General features: G+C 36.3%; 1 protein-coding gene across 1 annotated transcript in view; it reads left to right on the top strand.

Moving 5' to 3' along the window:
• CARPA (Carbonic anhydrase-related protein A) overlaps positions 1–12,154 on the top strand; it is a 149,879-nt gene extending 137,725 nt beyond the window's left edge. Inside the window, exons 8-10 of the mRNA XM_069051210.1 lie at positions 1,744–1,875; positions 10,887–10,926; positions 10,986–12,154. Coding sequence (XP_068907311.1) covers positions 1,744–1,875; positions 10,887–10,926; positions 10,986–11,050 — 237 coding nt within the window. The 3' untranslated portion in view covers positions 11,051–12,154. The remainder of the gene's footprint in view (positions 1–1,743; positions 1,876–10,886; positions 10,927–10,985) is intronic.
• Positions 12,155–13,097: the final 943 nt, after the last annotated feature.

Raw genomic sequence — 13,097 nt, 5'->3', positions numbered from 1 at the left:
TAAGCGGGGGAAACACCGGCAAAAATGATATAACTAAATACAAACACGGAGGCGGCGATTTCTATTTGCATTGTATTACGCGATTTTGTGAATGTTTTCAGAACGGGGCCACGTGTGCGGCGGCCGCATCAAGCCCCTCGAAAGCATTACAAATTTACGCAGTGTCATTTATATATTGCTGCAAGATGTAAACGTCACATAAATGTTATGAGTAAAGCAGCTTGAAAGACAGAGTTGGCAGGCACTCACGGTCTGAAGGACAAGCTACAGCCGCCCCTCTTTAGCACGCCGTCAGATTTTTTCACTCATAAATTGTATTAAATTCTCGTCGACAATCAAGACGAATTATTTTCATTTTTTCTCGGCATCATCCGAAAGTGCTGTATGGAGGCTTTCTGTGGTCATTGACAGCACACTAGGGACTCATTTTAGCGACTCAGGCCCACCGAGAATTGATGAATGCGGTAATTTATTACGGCGATAAAATTACCTCTATTAATTTTGTCGGATTTAATCCATTACCGTTTAATTATATCAAATTAATTTTTAAGCGTCGACCGAGGCACTCCCAAACTAAAACCGGTCAGGATAGATCAAACCCCCGTCAGTTCTTCACGAATATTACAATATTAAACAAAAACATTTTTAAATATTTTCGATATCTCACTTACTTTTTAGTAGAAAATGTTTACAACTGACTATTAAAAGTAGTAGTAGCAGAAGGTCTTTTTGTGCTTCGCCCAGTTGCCGACCTCGACTTCGTCTCGGTCTTCAATCTCTGGGCTTAGCACAAAAAGACTCACTTCTACTCTTAATGCTATAATCTACTATTTTCCAGTTTCTTTCGGCGACATAAGCAGATTGCAGGATTTTCCCATCATGCAACAAAAATATTTTAAACTTTTTTCCAGACATTCACAATTTCTAGTGTATTAAAACTTCAAACGAGGTGTCACAGGAGTCATCCTTCTATTTGAAAAATATGTATCGTAACTTAAAGTCACGTTTCTTTCAATCCATAAAAGTGGCCGTATTTTATGAACAATAAAAATAAAAAATTGACCGTCTGAGTTCTGGTAGCTTTTTCAAAGATGTATTATCGACTGATTTACAGTCAGGGCTTGTTAAAATAAGCTTCTTGAATTTATATTATCTATTTATTAAATTATATATATAACATTTTCAATAAGTTGTAAATATAATTTAATTAATAACTTTTAAAAAATTTAAACCTTTCTATCGACTCTCAATTTTTAACATTAATTGTCAAAGAGGTCACATATCTATCCCTCGGCTTTTAACTTTTAACAAATCCCAATTGTATTGTCATAAATGCGTGTTGTCAGAACATTTTAAAATCAAACGTGTGTATGGTCGGAACGTTATAGGTGTGGATTGGGGACTTGTCGTTAAGTTGGCACTACCAGGAAAAGTAACTAGGCGCACTTATAAGTTATTATTTGGAATTTATGACTGATTTCTTGACCTTGAGTTGACAATCCACATTTAAAACCTTTTTACTATAGATGACAATGTTGCTGACAACACCTTTACACACATGTCAAAGTGTCCATTAAAACCTATATGAAAGAAAGTTGAACTCGTTCGGATCCGGAGTTGCCCGGAATCGAACCGCTGAGAGGGCGATTTGCGAAGCTTGTCCACTACTTGGTTACATTTCGTTGACCTGATTGGATTTTAATCCAGAGCTATTCAGTTAGTCTACTTTTTGTGTTTTTGCAGATGCACATGCTAAGGCAGCTGATGCAGGGTTCCAAAGACGCACCAAAAGCCCCATTGGGCAACAACGCCCGTCCGGTCCAGCAGCTCCATCAGAGAACCATCAGAACCAACATAAACTTCAGGAACGCCGAGGTTCGTGTCCAACTTAAAAAAAGTACTTTCCCTCTCGCTTGATTAATTGGAATTTTCGCGGAAAGTGACTTCGTGGAGTAGCAATGGCAAAGTTGGTAGTGGTGTTTCTTTGAGAAGTGATATCTCGGTCACAAATCGCTCCTTATGTTCGTCTAGTCGGTGCTAATGTGCACTTTGCATGCTTGTAGCCAAGACCTGGGGTGATAGATGACTCTCGGTCTCAGGAGAAAGGCTTAGTTAATGGAAGCCCCCCCTTTCAGTTCCGGACTCCCGCCGCCGGAATCAGTAATTGAAACTGAGGTGCCGCCGCAGCTATTATAAGCTACCGACGCGATTATGCCCCAACCGCAAATTGTCGATAATATGGCCACAGTTGCAAATAAATATTTATAATTCGGGGGTGGATCTAGGAGAATTGGTCGATTAACTAATTGCCGATGTAATGAGGACATCCATAATTCACAAGAACTGAACCCGCACAATATCGAGGAATTTTATTACTCTACTTTATAAATAGAGTATCGTGTAACAATATTTTCTCCCCGGAAGTCGGTGTCGCTAACAACTTAATTGTCTGTGAATACAGCTATTTTCGATCTATTCCGAAAATGCCCCGGACGAAATTAACATGCACAGTTAATTTATGCAAGTTCATTATTACGTAAATTTCATACGTTAACCATCCATCATTAAATCATATCAGACATGTGCAGGATATAATCGAAAACTTTGGCATTATAAATCCAAACATAAGCCTTAAATCCTTGCACAAGCGGTTCAGTTACAACAGATTACATTTTCATTTACACGGTGTCATTATTAACGGGGTGTAATAAAAAACAACAACGATCAATCGTAGAAGTGAGTTTTTTTGTGCTGAGCCCAGAGATTGAAGACCGAGACGAAGTCGAGGTCGCAAACTGGGCGAAGCACCAAAAGACCTTCTACTCTGAATGATATAATACTATTTTATGTTCAAGCGGGTCACAAAAAAAAATCGAACATGAACTCATATATTTTCTTTTGTTGCAGTTATTATTTATGATCAAATTTGTTTGTCCTTAGTCGACTCCTGTTGAAGCTTAATTAAATCGTGTTCGTAGTTAGCTAACTAAAAAAAAAAACAAATTTAATACTTCTTTAAATTCCAATTTCCACACAAAACAATTATTCTAATAGCTTTATTTGGCGAACAGAATGTAACTTCCGATTTTTCTACAGAACTCTGTACTGTACTGTTAGAAATATTTTATGTATATTACACAAATTAAATTCAATTTGTACGTTTCAAGAAACATTAATGTTTCGTGTTTATCAAGCCAACAAATGTTTGCGTTAATATAAACCTGTTCTAATATTTGTTTTACCCTTCATATGTGCTTATAAATTTTATAACTACAAGTTTACAACATAAAAATTGCTTCATGCATTCCCAGTTAGTAACAATATTTCTGTTCTTATTTCTAAAATCGGGAAAATAACTAAATTCGTAACTGCTGCAAGACATTGCAATGATTTATTAGAACCCTTTCTCAATGAGTTACGTGACGATGAACTTACCGAAGGGTATTGCTTATTTGAAAAATTCTTTTACACCCCAGTGATAGAATTTCCTGCAAGGTCCTCAGATCTTACAATAATAGAATAAATATTTTCTTTTGAATTTTGCGTTTCGTTAATAAATTTTCGTCACAATCAAAATAAACACGTGTACAGGTGTACGTGTCAAATGTCACTGGTGTGCTGTGTTTAAACAACTTCATAATAAAAGAACAGCCTACTCTAATTCCGAATTTATTTTTGAACTCACGGTATTTATTACTTAATATTAATCAGACTGAAGAAAGGAGATGACATAAATAATGTATACATCTTTGTACATGTAAAATAAATTATTTTGAACTGAAAACAATCCAAATGTACTACAATACAGTCTGCATTAGTTGCAACAATGTCTTCTTCCAAATAACAAGCAGTAACTGAAAAATAAATCTTCGGTAAAATGTGACTGTTGTTACCACTGGCCCTTTGGAGCGGTCGAACTGTCCAATCCATCTTCCGGAGCGGTGTCGATTTGTGGACCTCTTCTACGCCGAAGTGACTCTGGAAAGAGCCGGTTGGGTCCCGCCTCTCGAGATGGAGGTCGTCTCGAAGAAGAGCATCGTCTTCTTGTCCAGCGCGCTTTTACGGGGCAGTCTTTTTGTAGAGGGAAGAGTGAACAAAACTAACACGTTTAGACCGTGAACGAAAGTGATTGAATTTGAGTTATCGGAAATTTGGAACCAAACGCTGCACGAACGGAGCCCGCTCATTGGCCGACCAAGGTCCCGATTTTGTTCTAGCTACTCTGCCCGCTCATTGGTCGGCCAAAGAGCGGGCAGAGTACCCCGAACAAAACCGGGACACAACGCTGCCCGCTATTAACCGAGAATCGTGGCCAAGCGCCTAGCGCGCCACTTTGCACTCGGGAGGTCCCGGGTTCTAATCCCGCTGCCGCCTGACCTGGGGTGGGTTTTTTCAGAGGTTTTCCCATACCATCACATCGTGGTATGAGCACAGGTCTCATATCATAGATAAGGCGAATGTTGGGTCAGTATTAACCCCTCTAACACCGTCCTTCCGCGCACCCATCCTCACCGTACCCGTCCCTCAGTGTGGCTGAAAAGGTTCTGGCAAGCCTCAACAGCCCGCCCTCCCTCGAGGGGGGGGGGTTAATGAAAGATGTACCCTTTCCTTTTTTTTCCTGCCCCCTATCACTGTTAACAATTTTTTCAATGTTTCAGCGTAGAGGGGTTACAGGTGCGCCATTTTATGACAAAGAAAATTAATTCTGCAACAGACACTTTGTAGTGCTGCATTAGCAACAAAGTACGAGTATGAGTCCGAAAAACAGAAATTCAGATAACTACAATGACAGTAAGAAACACAGAGCCGAGAATTCTGAGACAAGCATCTTTTATAAATAAAGACTTAAAATCTTTTTCTTTATGTTATTATGCGTCAGTCAGTAATCGGGATAATGTTTAAGACGAAACAAAGGATTCGGTAGTATTTAATGAGTAGTTGCAGCGAAACTTGTAATTCTATGAAATCGGAGTGTCAGTAAAGAATTTCTTTCCTCTAGGCGGTAGAAATAGATAATTATTTTATATTTAACCACTGAACAAAGTCTATAAGGCGAGATATCTACAAATTTGTATTACATAAGTGTAACGGGGAGTCTATATGGGTGATTTGATTAGCGAACCCCGCAAATGATGTGTTACGAGAAATGTTAACAAAGACAAAAGGGCAAGTTTTATTTGGCTAACATTTTTATTCCGCTCGGTGGTGTAGAATCTTCAACGATTTGAGAAATTTGTCCCAAAGTTTTTATACCTCAAGTTTAAATTGGTGTTGTTTTATGATCTCTCAAGTCTGGCCTGAAGCGAAACAATACAAAGGACAATAAAGAGCAATATATTGAAATCGTGAAAAATTAAATAACTAAAACGAGAAAGAAACAAGCAAAATAGTAGAAGAGTATAAAGATAAGAAATCGGCCGAAGAGGCGAGAAAACAAGTGACGTTTCTAAGTGCAATATCTACAGATATGGGCATTATCTGGCAATGTGTTACAATTTATTAGCGCGACTATTGCCTTTTTCCTTTTCTCCTCCTTATCCCGACATCTTTTAACTGAAAAATAGATTAGGCTGCGCTGATAAAATTAGTTTATAATATAATATTTAACGGGATTAGGGGGCGCGTCCTTTAAACTGACACTCTGGCCCGCGCATTAGCACTGTCGAAAATTACATCAAAGGAATGCAGCGAGATTTAATCCCTACAAAGCGCCTAAGCTGGGAAACGATTATAACGAACCGTCCCTCTGAAGTTATTGTTATTATTTTATTAATGACTTCTTCGCGGCCGCTTTGGAACGCTCAGACACCTGATTAGTTAAAAGCGAGCGTAATTTGCGTAATTCTCAGCCCTCGGTCCGACTATTTTAATCTTCGACCGTGTTGTTCCAGTGAAAATCGATCGCGTCCACTACTCCGGTGATATCCATTTATTAAATTATTTAAGGAGAGTTTGTCGGGGATGTTCGTAATGGCGGTAATTACCTCGTGCAAATGTGAATAAACGGGGGTAATGACGTTAACATTTAAAGGTTTTTTCTACTCGTTTTTTTCTTGAATTAAACGATTTGGTGCTTCCCGTCTAAATAACTGACGATTTAAAAAGTCAATTGCCTATTTCCGTTCTCACAGATTAATGCTTGAATGACCCCGTGTTTAAATGACATTAACAGAATGCTTTCCCGCCTTCGGCGACTCGGGAAACTCTTAACTCGGGTTGTCTTGAGAACGCCCAAAGCTCCGCTAATGCTCTTGTTGTCGCGTAATTATACAACATCAGAGTGAGCTTGTAAGTTTTAACAAATATTAGGGGAGTGTGATTACATCGGTTTCGACGAGCAATTAATTTTCGTTAAAAAATAATGAGCACCTCACACTTTCCACGATCAAACATGTTTAATTAAGCTCTTTGAGGCATCGATTTAATTCAGTTTCTGCCCTAAATAAACTTGATTATTTTTTCACGACGACACACAACGGAAAACCAATTTACACCCTACAGATGCTTCTTGCTATCAAAATACTAACCCTAACATTATTTACAGCTCGCCGTGTACGGGGGCAGTTCAACATTTATTCTTCCCGACGTAAATCCAAAAATTTTAATAATTTTGTTTCTCAATTGAAACGCTGCACATTTTGCATACAATATTTGAGTACTTTGGTAAAAAATTAATAACACGGAGGTGCTCAAAAACTTCAAAAACTTAATTCGTAGTTAATTCTTCATTTTGCCTCTCTCTTTTTTCGCCTAATAACTTTTCTCGCGAGTTTTGTTTCAGTTTAGATTTAGGATGAAAATTTTTATTGACAAAATTAAATTTTTAAATTCAAAATTACTCTCGCAGATTCTACCGAAGGCAATTTTAATCTTCACATGAGAATCGATTGCAAACAGATACATATACAGGGCAATTCACGAGGAATAATGGGCCTGACCAAATCTCGATGCAACCAACATTACACTGTCGCAACTTACTTTGCAAAACTTTTTAAAAAAATTACAATTTGGATCCACGATGCCTATCACTCATTATCATTGTCATTTTTTGACATAAAGTCCATTCACGTTGGATTTTCCTTTCAAAGTCAAATAATTTAATTTTTTGGCTCTGTAATTATTTGACCTTGAGAGGAAAATCCAACGTGAATGGACTTTAGACAGTAAATAACTGAAATACCAAGACAAAAGATGTGTTAATAAAAAAACAGGCTGCTATTTCTTGTTCCTCATCCGTGGCTACCCTTTGCTTCGAGAACTTAGCAGAAGGCCAATTAGCTTTCAATTGACCCTCCAATCTTTAAATTATGTCAAAAGCCAGGAAAATGTAATGTTGGTTGCATCGAGAATTTGGTCAGATTCATTATTCCTCGTGAATCAGCCTGTATATCGCAAAAATTTGTAACACAATTTTTCGTATGTTACACGATTCGTAACATTTTACATACTTTATCTTGCAATTTATTAATCTCCAGATGTTCTAGTAATTGTTCCACATTTTATCGTGAAGAACCGGGATTACGCATCACTTTCAATTTATTATAAAACAAACTGTACAACAATCAGCCAAGGAATGAGTTATTTATTTAACATTTGTGTTGATTGTTTTAGAATTGCAATTTTCCTGATGCAGTACCACCCATAATTCATTACAGATAGATTAAACAAATCGAGTTATACGAACACCACTTTGGTAATAAATTTGTATTAGGATTATAAGATTAGTTCGAAACTCACATGTACTGTTCTCTCTTAATAAATTTCATTAAATTTTCATTCAACATTTGAAAGTAGGTATCCGTCTGACGCAACGTAGTTTATCGCGTTAATATTTGAACGACGCCTGTGTTCTCGTCCAAATTATGTTAATAACAAAAGCCTTCATCTCCGCCGTAGAACAAAAAGTGATCGACAGTCCTACTTTGGCCCTTTGTCAATTTCCAAAAGCATTAATTAAAATTTACATAGAAAACACACAAATCCGAGGCACGTACGCAAAATTTGCATTGTCTGGTTTCCAATTTCCTGTATTAAAATCGCGTGAATGTACGCCGGCATGTTTAGCTACGTTAGGTTGGCAATTCCGACCAGTATGTGCTTCTCATTTCCGGTCAGTTATACTTTAGCATCGCAACAGGCGCTCTTCTGTATTTTCCTCCTCGAACTACCACCACTAGTCGACACTATTCAAGGCACGTACCGCAATCCCATTAGCACAAACATATTAAAATGCACCAATTACGAGGATGTTCGAATATAATGCTTAAATAAACTCATGATAATTACGTTAATTTCTATATTTTAAAAAGGGTCGTTCAAACAAACGGCGCGAACGCGACTCAACTTTTAAACGAACTCGCCGATATTTCCAGCTTTATTAAAAGGAAGTGTTCACTTGTGAAGTTATTGCAGGACCTTTTATCCTTTACTCGTCCATTATTTTTTAAGTAGGCGGCCACATTACGTAAATTATGTTTTTTGCTCAAACTCACAATGCCCGCACCACACAAATTAACATAAAGTATAAGGTGTAAAGGTGCAGGAGAGAATAATTTTCGTTGAAAGATTTCTGGTAACATTTTTTGTTGGCTCTGTAGCTCACTAAATTCCAATTTGTTGTGATGATAAATACGCTCCTTATTAAGGAAAATGAAAATATAAAATTTTTAGTTTTTTCGGAGCTACTTAGCAGCAGAAAGAGGAAATTATTAATGAAGTGGAAATTAAATTTCCACAGCGAAAACATGAAAAAATTGCTTGACTGTGATTTACTTAATTGTGAATTGCTAATTCAATCCGAGATTTCGTTCCACATTAGTTAAATATTAGTAACCATAGAGCTCCGTTTTAACCAAAAAATATTTCAGAAATCTATCTGGATAAAAAAAAATATTATTCGAACATTAAAATTCCAGCTGTTGGCAATGCTGTAACGTTACAAAAGGTTGCAATATTTTTGCAGAAATATAATATGCAAAGGAATTGCTTCAGTCGCGTTATGTTACATTATGTTGTCAAATTTATCCGCATTTATCGTCAGCAGACTATGTAAACAGATAGACAAGCAGATCATCTTCAGACTGTTCCTCTATGATTCTCTCATGCGTGGGATCAGACACTTATCGACATATTACACTAACATTTTCTTTTATCCACTTAAGCTTCCCCGTCCGTAAAAGCTCTGAAACAAGTTTGCATGAAAAAATATTCATGGCATAAATTTTATTACAGGATGTAAAATTTTTAGAGAAGTATTGAAATTTCATTCGAAAATAGAGCGACGCCAATTACCCGACAATTTCGATCATTCTAAATGTACGACTTTTCAATTTAAATTGTAAAGGTCTGGAGAAGTTGAATCGTAACAAAAAGCATATCGCGTGCTGAAGCTTAATAAATTCTAATTTATTTAAAAAATTTAATAAAGTCAACTCTATTTACTTTGGGATTACGATAAGTAATTGTTGAAAAGGCGATGATAAGATTCGTTGGAAAAATATTGTGGTTCTGAATTAATTTGGAGCAACCGATAAATTTTTAATTTAATCCTGTGGAGGTGGCGTAAAGGGTACCCCGGCGCCTCCGCCACATGTCGCGATTTAATTCCGAGCTTCAATTAGCGTCGTCCGTTATTTATTCCCTACATCGCCGACATATCGCGATGTTCTGTCGCTCCTAGACGTTTCAGGTTCTGAATTACAAATTTTTCTAATTGCCGCTGCCGTTTGTGTTCAAAGCCTAATTGACTTGTGACAACGATGTAGAGCACACAATAACATCGGTTTGCGGCTGTCACATAACCACTGTCCTTTCAACCTATCTGTTGACTTTGTGGTGGTAATTTTGTATTCGTTTTATAAAGTTAAAATAAATAATTGATACTTTTTTAGTATTATTAATCAACTCGTTAACTCACTAAGCTGCACTCTCCAAGCCAAGAGGAACCATGCAATGTAAATCTTAAATTTTCTTAAGAGATTTTGTTCGTCGGTGGTATTTTTAGAAAAGTTTTTTAAACTATCTTTGCCACCAACATTTTTAGGTACAATAGTATATATTTATAAATAAACATTTACAGAAACTTACAGAACAAGTGCTCGGCGTCTTGCAAATTAACTGGGTGTTTCTCAGTTTGTAGTTTGTATCATTATCTTTGATAGTTCATTTTATGTTTTAACTCACAATTTAGAGTCTTTTTACTTTGCTGTTTAAGCCTTCGTTTTTTTCTGAAAAAGTTACAGGCACTATTTTATTATCACTTTACAAATTTTATCACAAATTCATGATGAAACTCAAAAAATTAAACGATAAAACTCAAACATAACCTCAAGTGACATCAGAACTTGACGTTTTTAGGTTGGTGGTACGTCAAAACTGGCCGCCAAATTTGAAATTGAAGCTTTACAAAATGTGTGTTTTGCGTGGGAAAATAATTAATTGGAATGAAATGAAGCAAAAAAATTGTATAAATTCAGTGAAAATGGTTCGAAGTACATAAAACACCGAGAGATTCTATGACCAACTGTCAAAATCTTTGCCATTTACCGAAGATCACTTAATTGGTTGATTTTTGTAATGAAAAATTCTGAAACACGCCAAACCAAATTTCAGTGATAGTGAGGGATATACTCGAAAACGCCCTTCTAAAAATGTTATATTATTTATTATTTCCAATATGATCGCAATTATTATTCTACTGTTTAGTAACTTTTAAAAATGTTTTCGTTTTGGAAGAACGTGATTCGTTAATGACAGTGCGAATAAATACAGGCGTATTTAATTTGTAATTTGAAGACATCTGGTCAGGTAGATCCTTTTCAAAGCTTGTGTTGTGATAGTTGCCTCGCCATTAAACACACCCTGAACTCCGTTTATGTTTGTTACAGAACGGCTGTCCTTCTATGGAAAAGAAGATGCATTACAAAGGTAAATGATACACGAGGGCTCCGCGTATGCAGACTGTTAATGGACCTGTGTTGTTACAGTTAATAAATGGACTAACAATGAGAAGGAGCAGCGCTCGTTCCATAGCTGGCATTCGCTACATTGAGGTGCACCAACTTCAAGCTTTTGTATATAATCGAGAAATTAAAAGACGCATTTTGTGATAACGTATATGCAATAAAGACTTGGTGAAGTGTGGTACAAACGGGTGTCTTCTGGAGATTTAGCACGTGGCGGTGTCCCTGTGCCAAACCTTCAGACGGAATGTCTAATGTGTTAAGTGTGTAGGGCGCGAGCATTAGGCATTATGTGTGACGATTATACAATAACCAAAACCGTGTCCAGGTAATGAATAAAGCAAACAAGATATTTTATTATTTAACAAGGAAATTAATTACGCTAATAAGAGTTAAATTGTCTGCAGAAGCAAATACTTATATTCATTTCAATCTTGTCTGTATGTCAGCTTGGACGAAATGAAACTCGAAGTCTGAGAATAATCGGGCATCAGCTGGCACTTAATTAAAGTAATGCCCACCTCGGAGCCCTTGATTCACTGAGACTGTGACAAACTGGCAAACTTCGAGATAATCCTGCCAGAATTTCTTTTCGAATTAAAATAGTGATCCACCCAAATCTTCAAATTTAATTCCACCCTTTGAAAAATAAGATAAATTTCATTAAACTGCAATTATGGAGGTCGTCTGTTTGCGGATTACTCCTCAGAATGATTAAAAGCAAATCTGTGTTTAAATACACATGTGAAGCATTAGACTAAATCAGAAACAACTATATAACTGGAATTATACCGTTATGCGGGGTAACTTGTACTAAACCTATTATAAACATGGCGACCCTTACTAACTTAAAGACAAATACTCACGAAAACAAAGCAACCAAAACAACTTCAGCCAACGTTTAATGTTGAAAAGTACATTTATTATTCATATGTAAATTCATGTAGAAGAGCACCACCGGACAAAATTAATATTTTAGTAATGACTTTTTATCGACCGTGCAATCGTCTGAGTGAACACATTTATTTAATTACTCAGTCATTATTCTACTAACCGTACCAATTTTAGTTCTTCTCAGACTTCGAACGCGTTAAATTTTAGCAATGAATTTGTATGCTTCGTAAGTAGCACTTTAATGTATATTGCCAAATTGTAAAATATAGATTAATACAAAATAAACATTTATTAACAAACGTCTGCCTTTTTGCCCAGGTCACCTTTTATTTTACTTTCTCGTTTGCCTTCGGCCGACACCAGTGCAATTATCTCCAACGTTTGTTGTATTATTTTCGTGCAACCGTCCATACACGTCCGTTCCGGGGACTGCCTAACTCATCACTTACTATGCCCCCACCTGTACAAACATTACACAAAAATAACCAGTTTCTCACACGATCTTGCACTCCCGGCTAAGACATTACTCGACAACGATAATGTAACGAATCTATCATAAAAATGAGACTTTTTTTACCTTAAACGTTATTCAGCATAGAATCTCGCAACTACGACACGAGTTTCTTTGTTCTTATGATTAAAGACGAGATCCTTTTCTTTTAATAAATGTGCTTGTTTTTAACGCAGCGCCCATTCATTGGCCTGATAACGGTCTTCAAAAAGATTCGGTAAATGTACCATGCAATGCAGCACATAACTCATAAATATGGACGCGACAGTTTATTCAAATTATCATAAATGAATAGTTTAACTGATCGTTGTGATACGTAGCATAATTTAAACAATTATAGTTGAATAAAATTTAATCCGTTTCATCGATCACCAAACCCAATCAGTCAAGTTTAATTAAATATATATTTAAGAACTTTTTTACCCTAACTTTACCGACTTAAATGTAACGAGGAATACAGGGTTACTCACAAGAGACTTCCGATGAAAATTTCGTTATATACAAACGAAACTACAATTTCCAGTAGCTTCTAGCTTCCTAAATTTATAAAAAGTAATACTTAAATCAACGATTGCTCCCCTTATTGTCTGTCATGTCAGTTTTCACATTTTTAACTAATCATAATTTTTCAAGACTTTTTCATAATGTTGTATACAAAAGACTTATGCATTTATTTATAGACGACAATTTCAAAATAGGCAACATCCATGTTTGTTTTAAAATTTTTTGCT

The sequence above is a fragment of the Tenebrio molitor genome, chromosome 6 (genome assembly GCF_963966145.1).
Source record: "Tenebrio molitor chromosome 6, icTenMoli1.1, whole genome shotgun sequence".
In the NCBI taxonomy this organism is placed as follows: Eukaryota; Metazoa; Arthropoda; class Insecta; order Coleoptera; family Tenebrionidae; genus Tenebrio; species Tenebrio molitor.
This window is presented reverse-complemented; position numbering and strand designations above follow the sequence as displayed.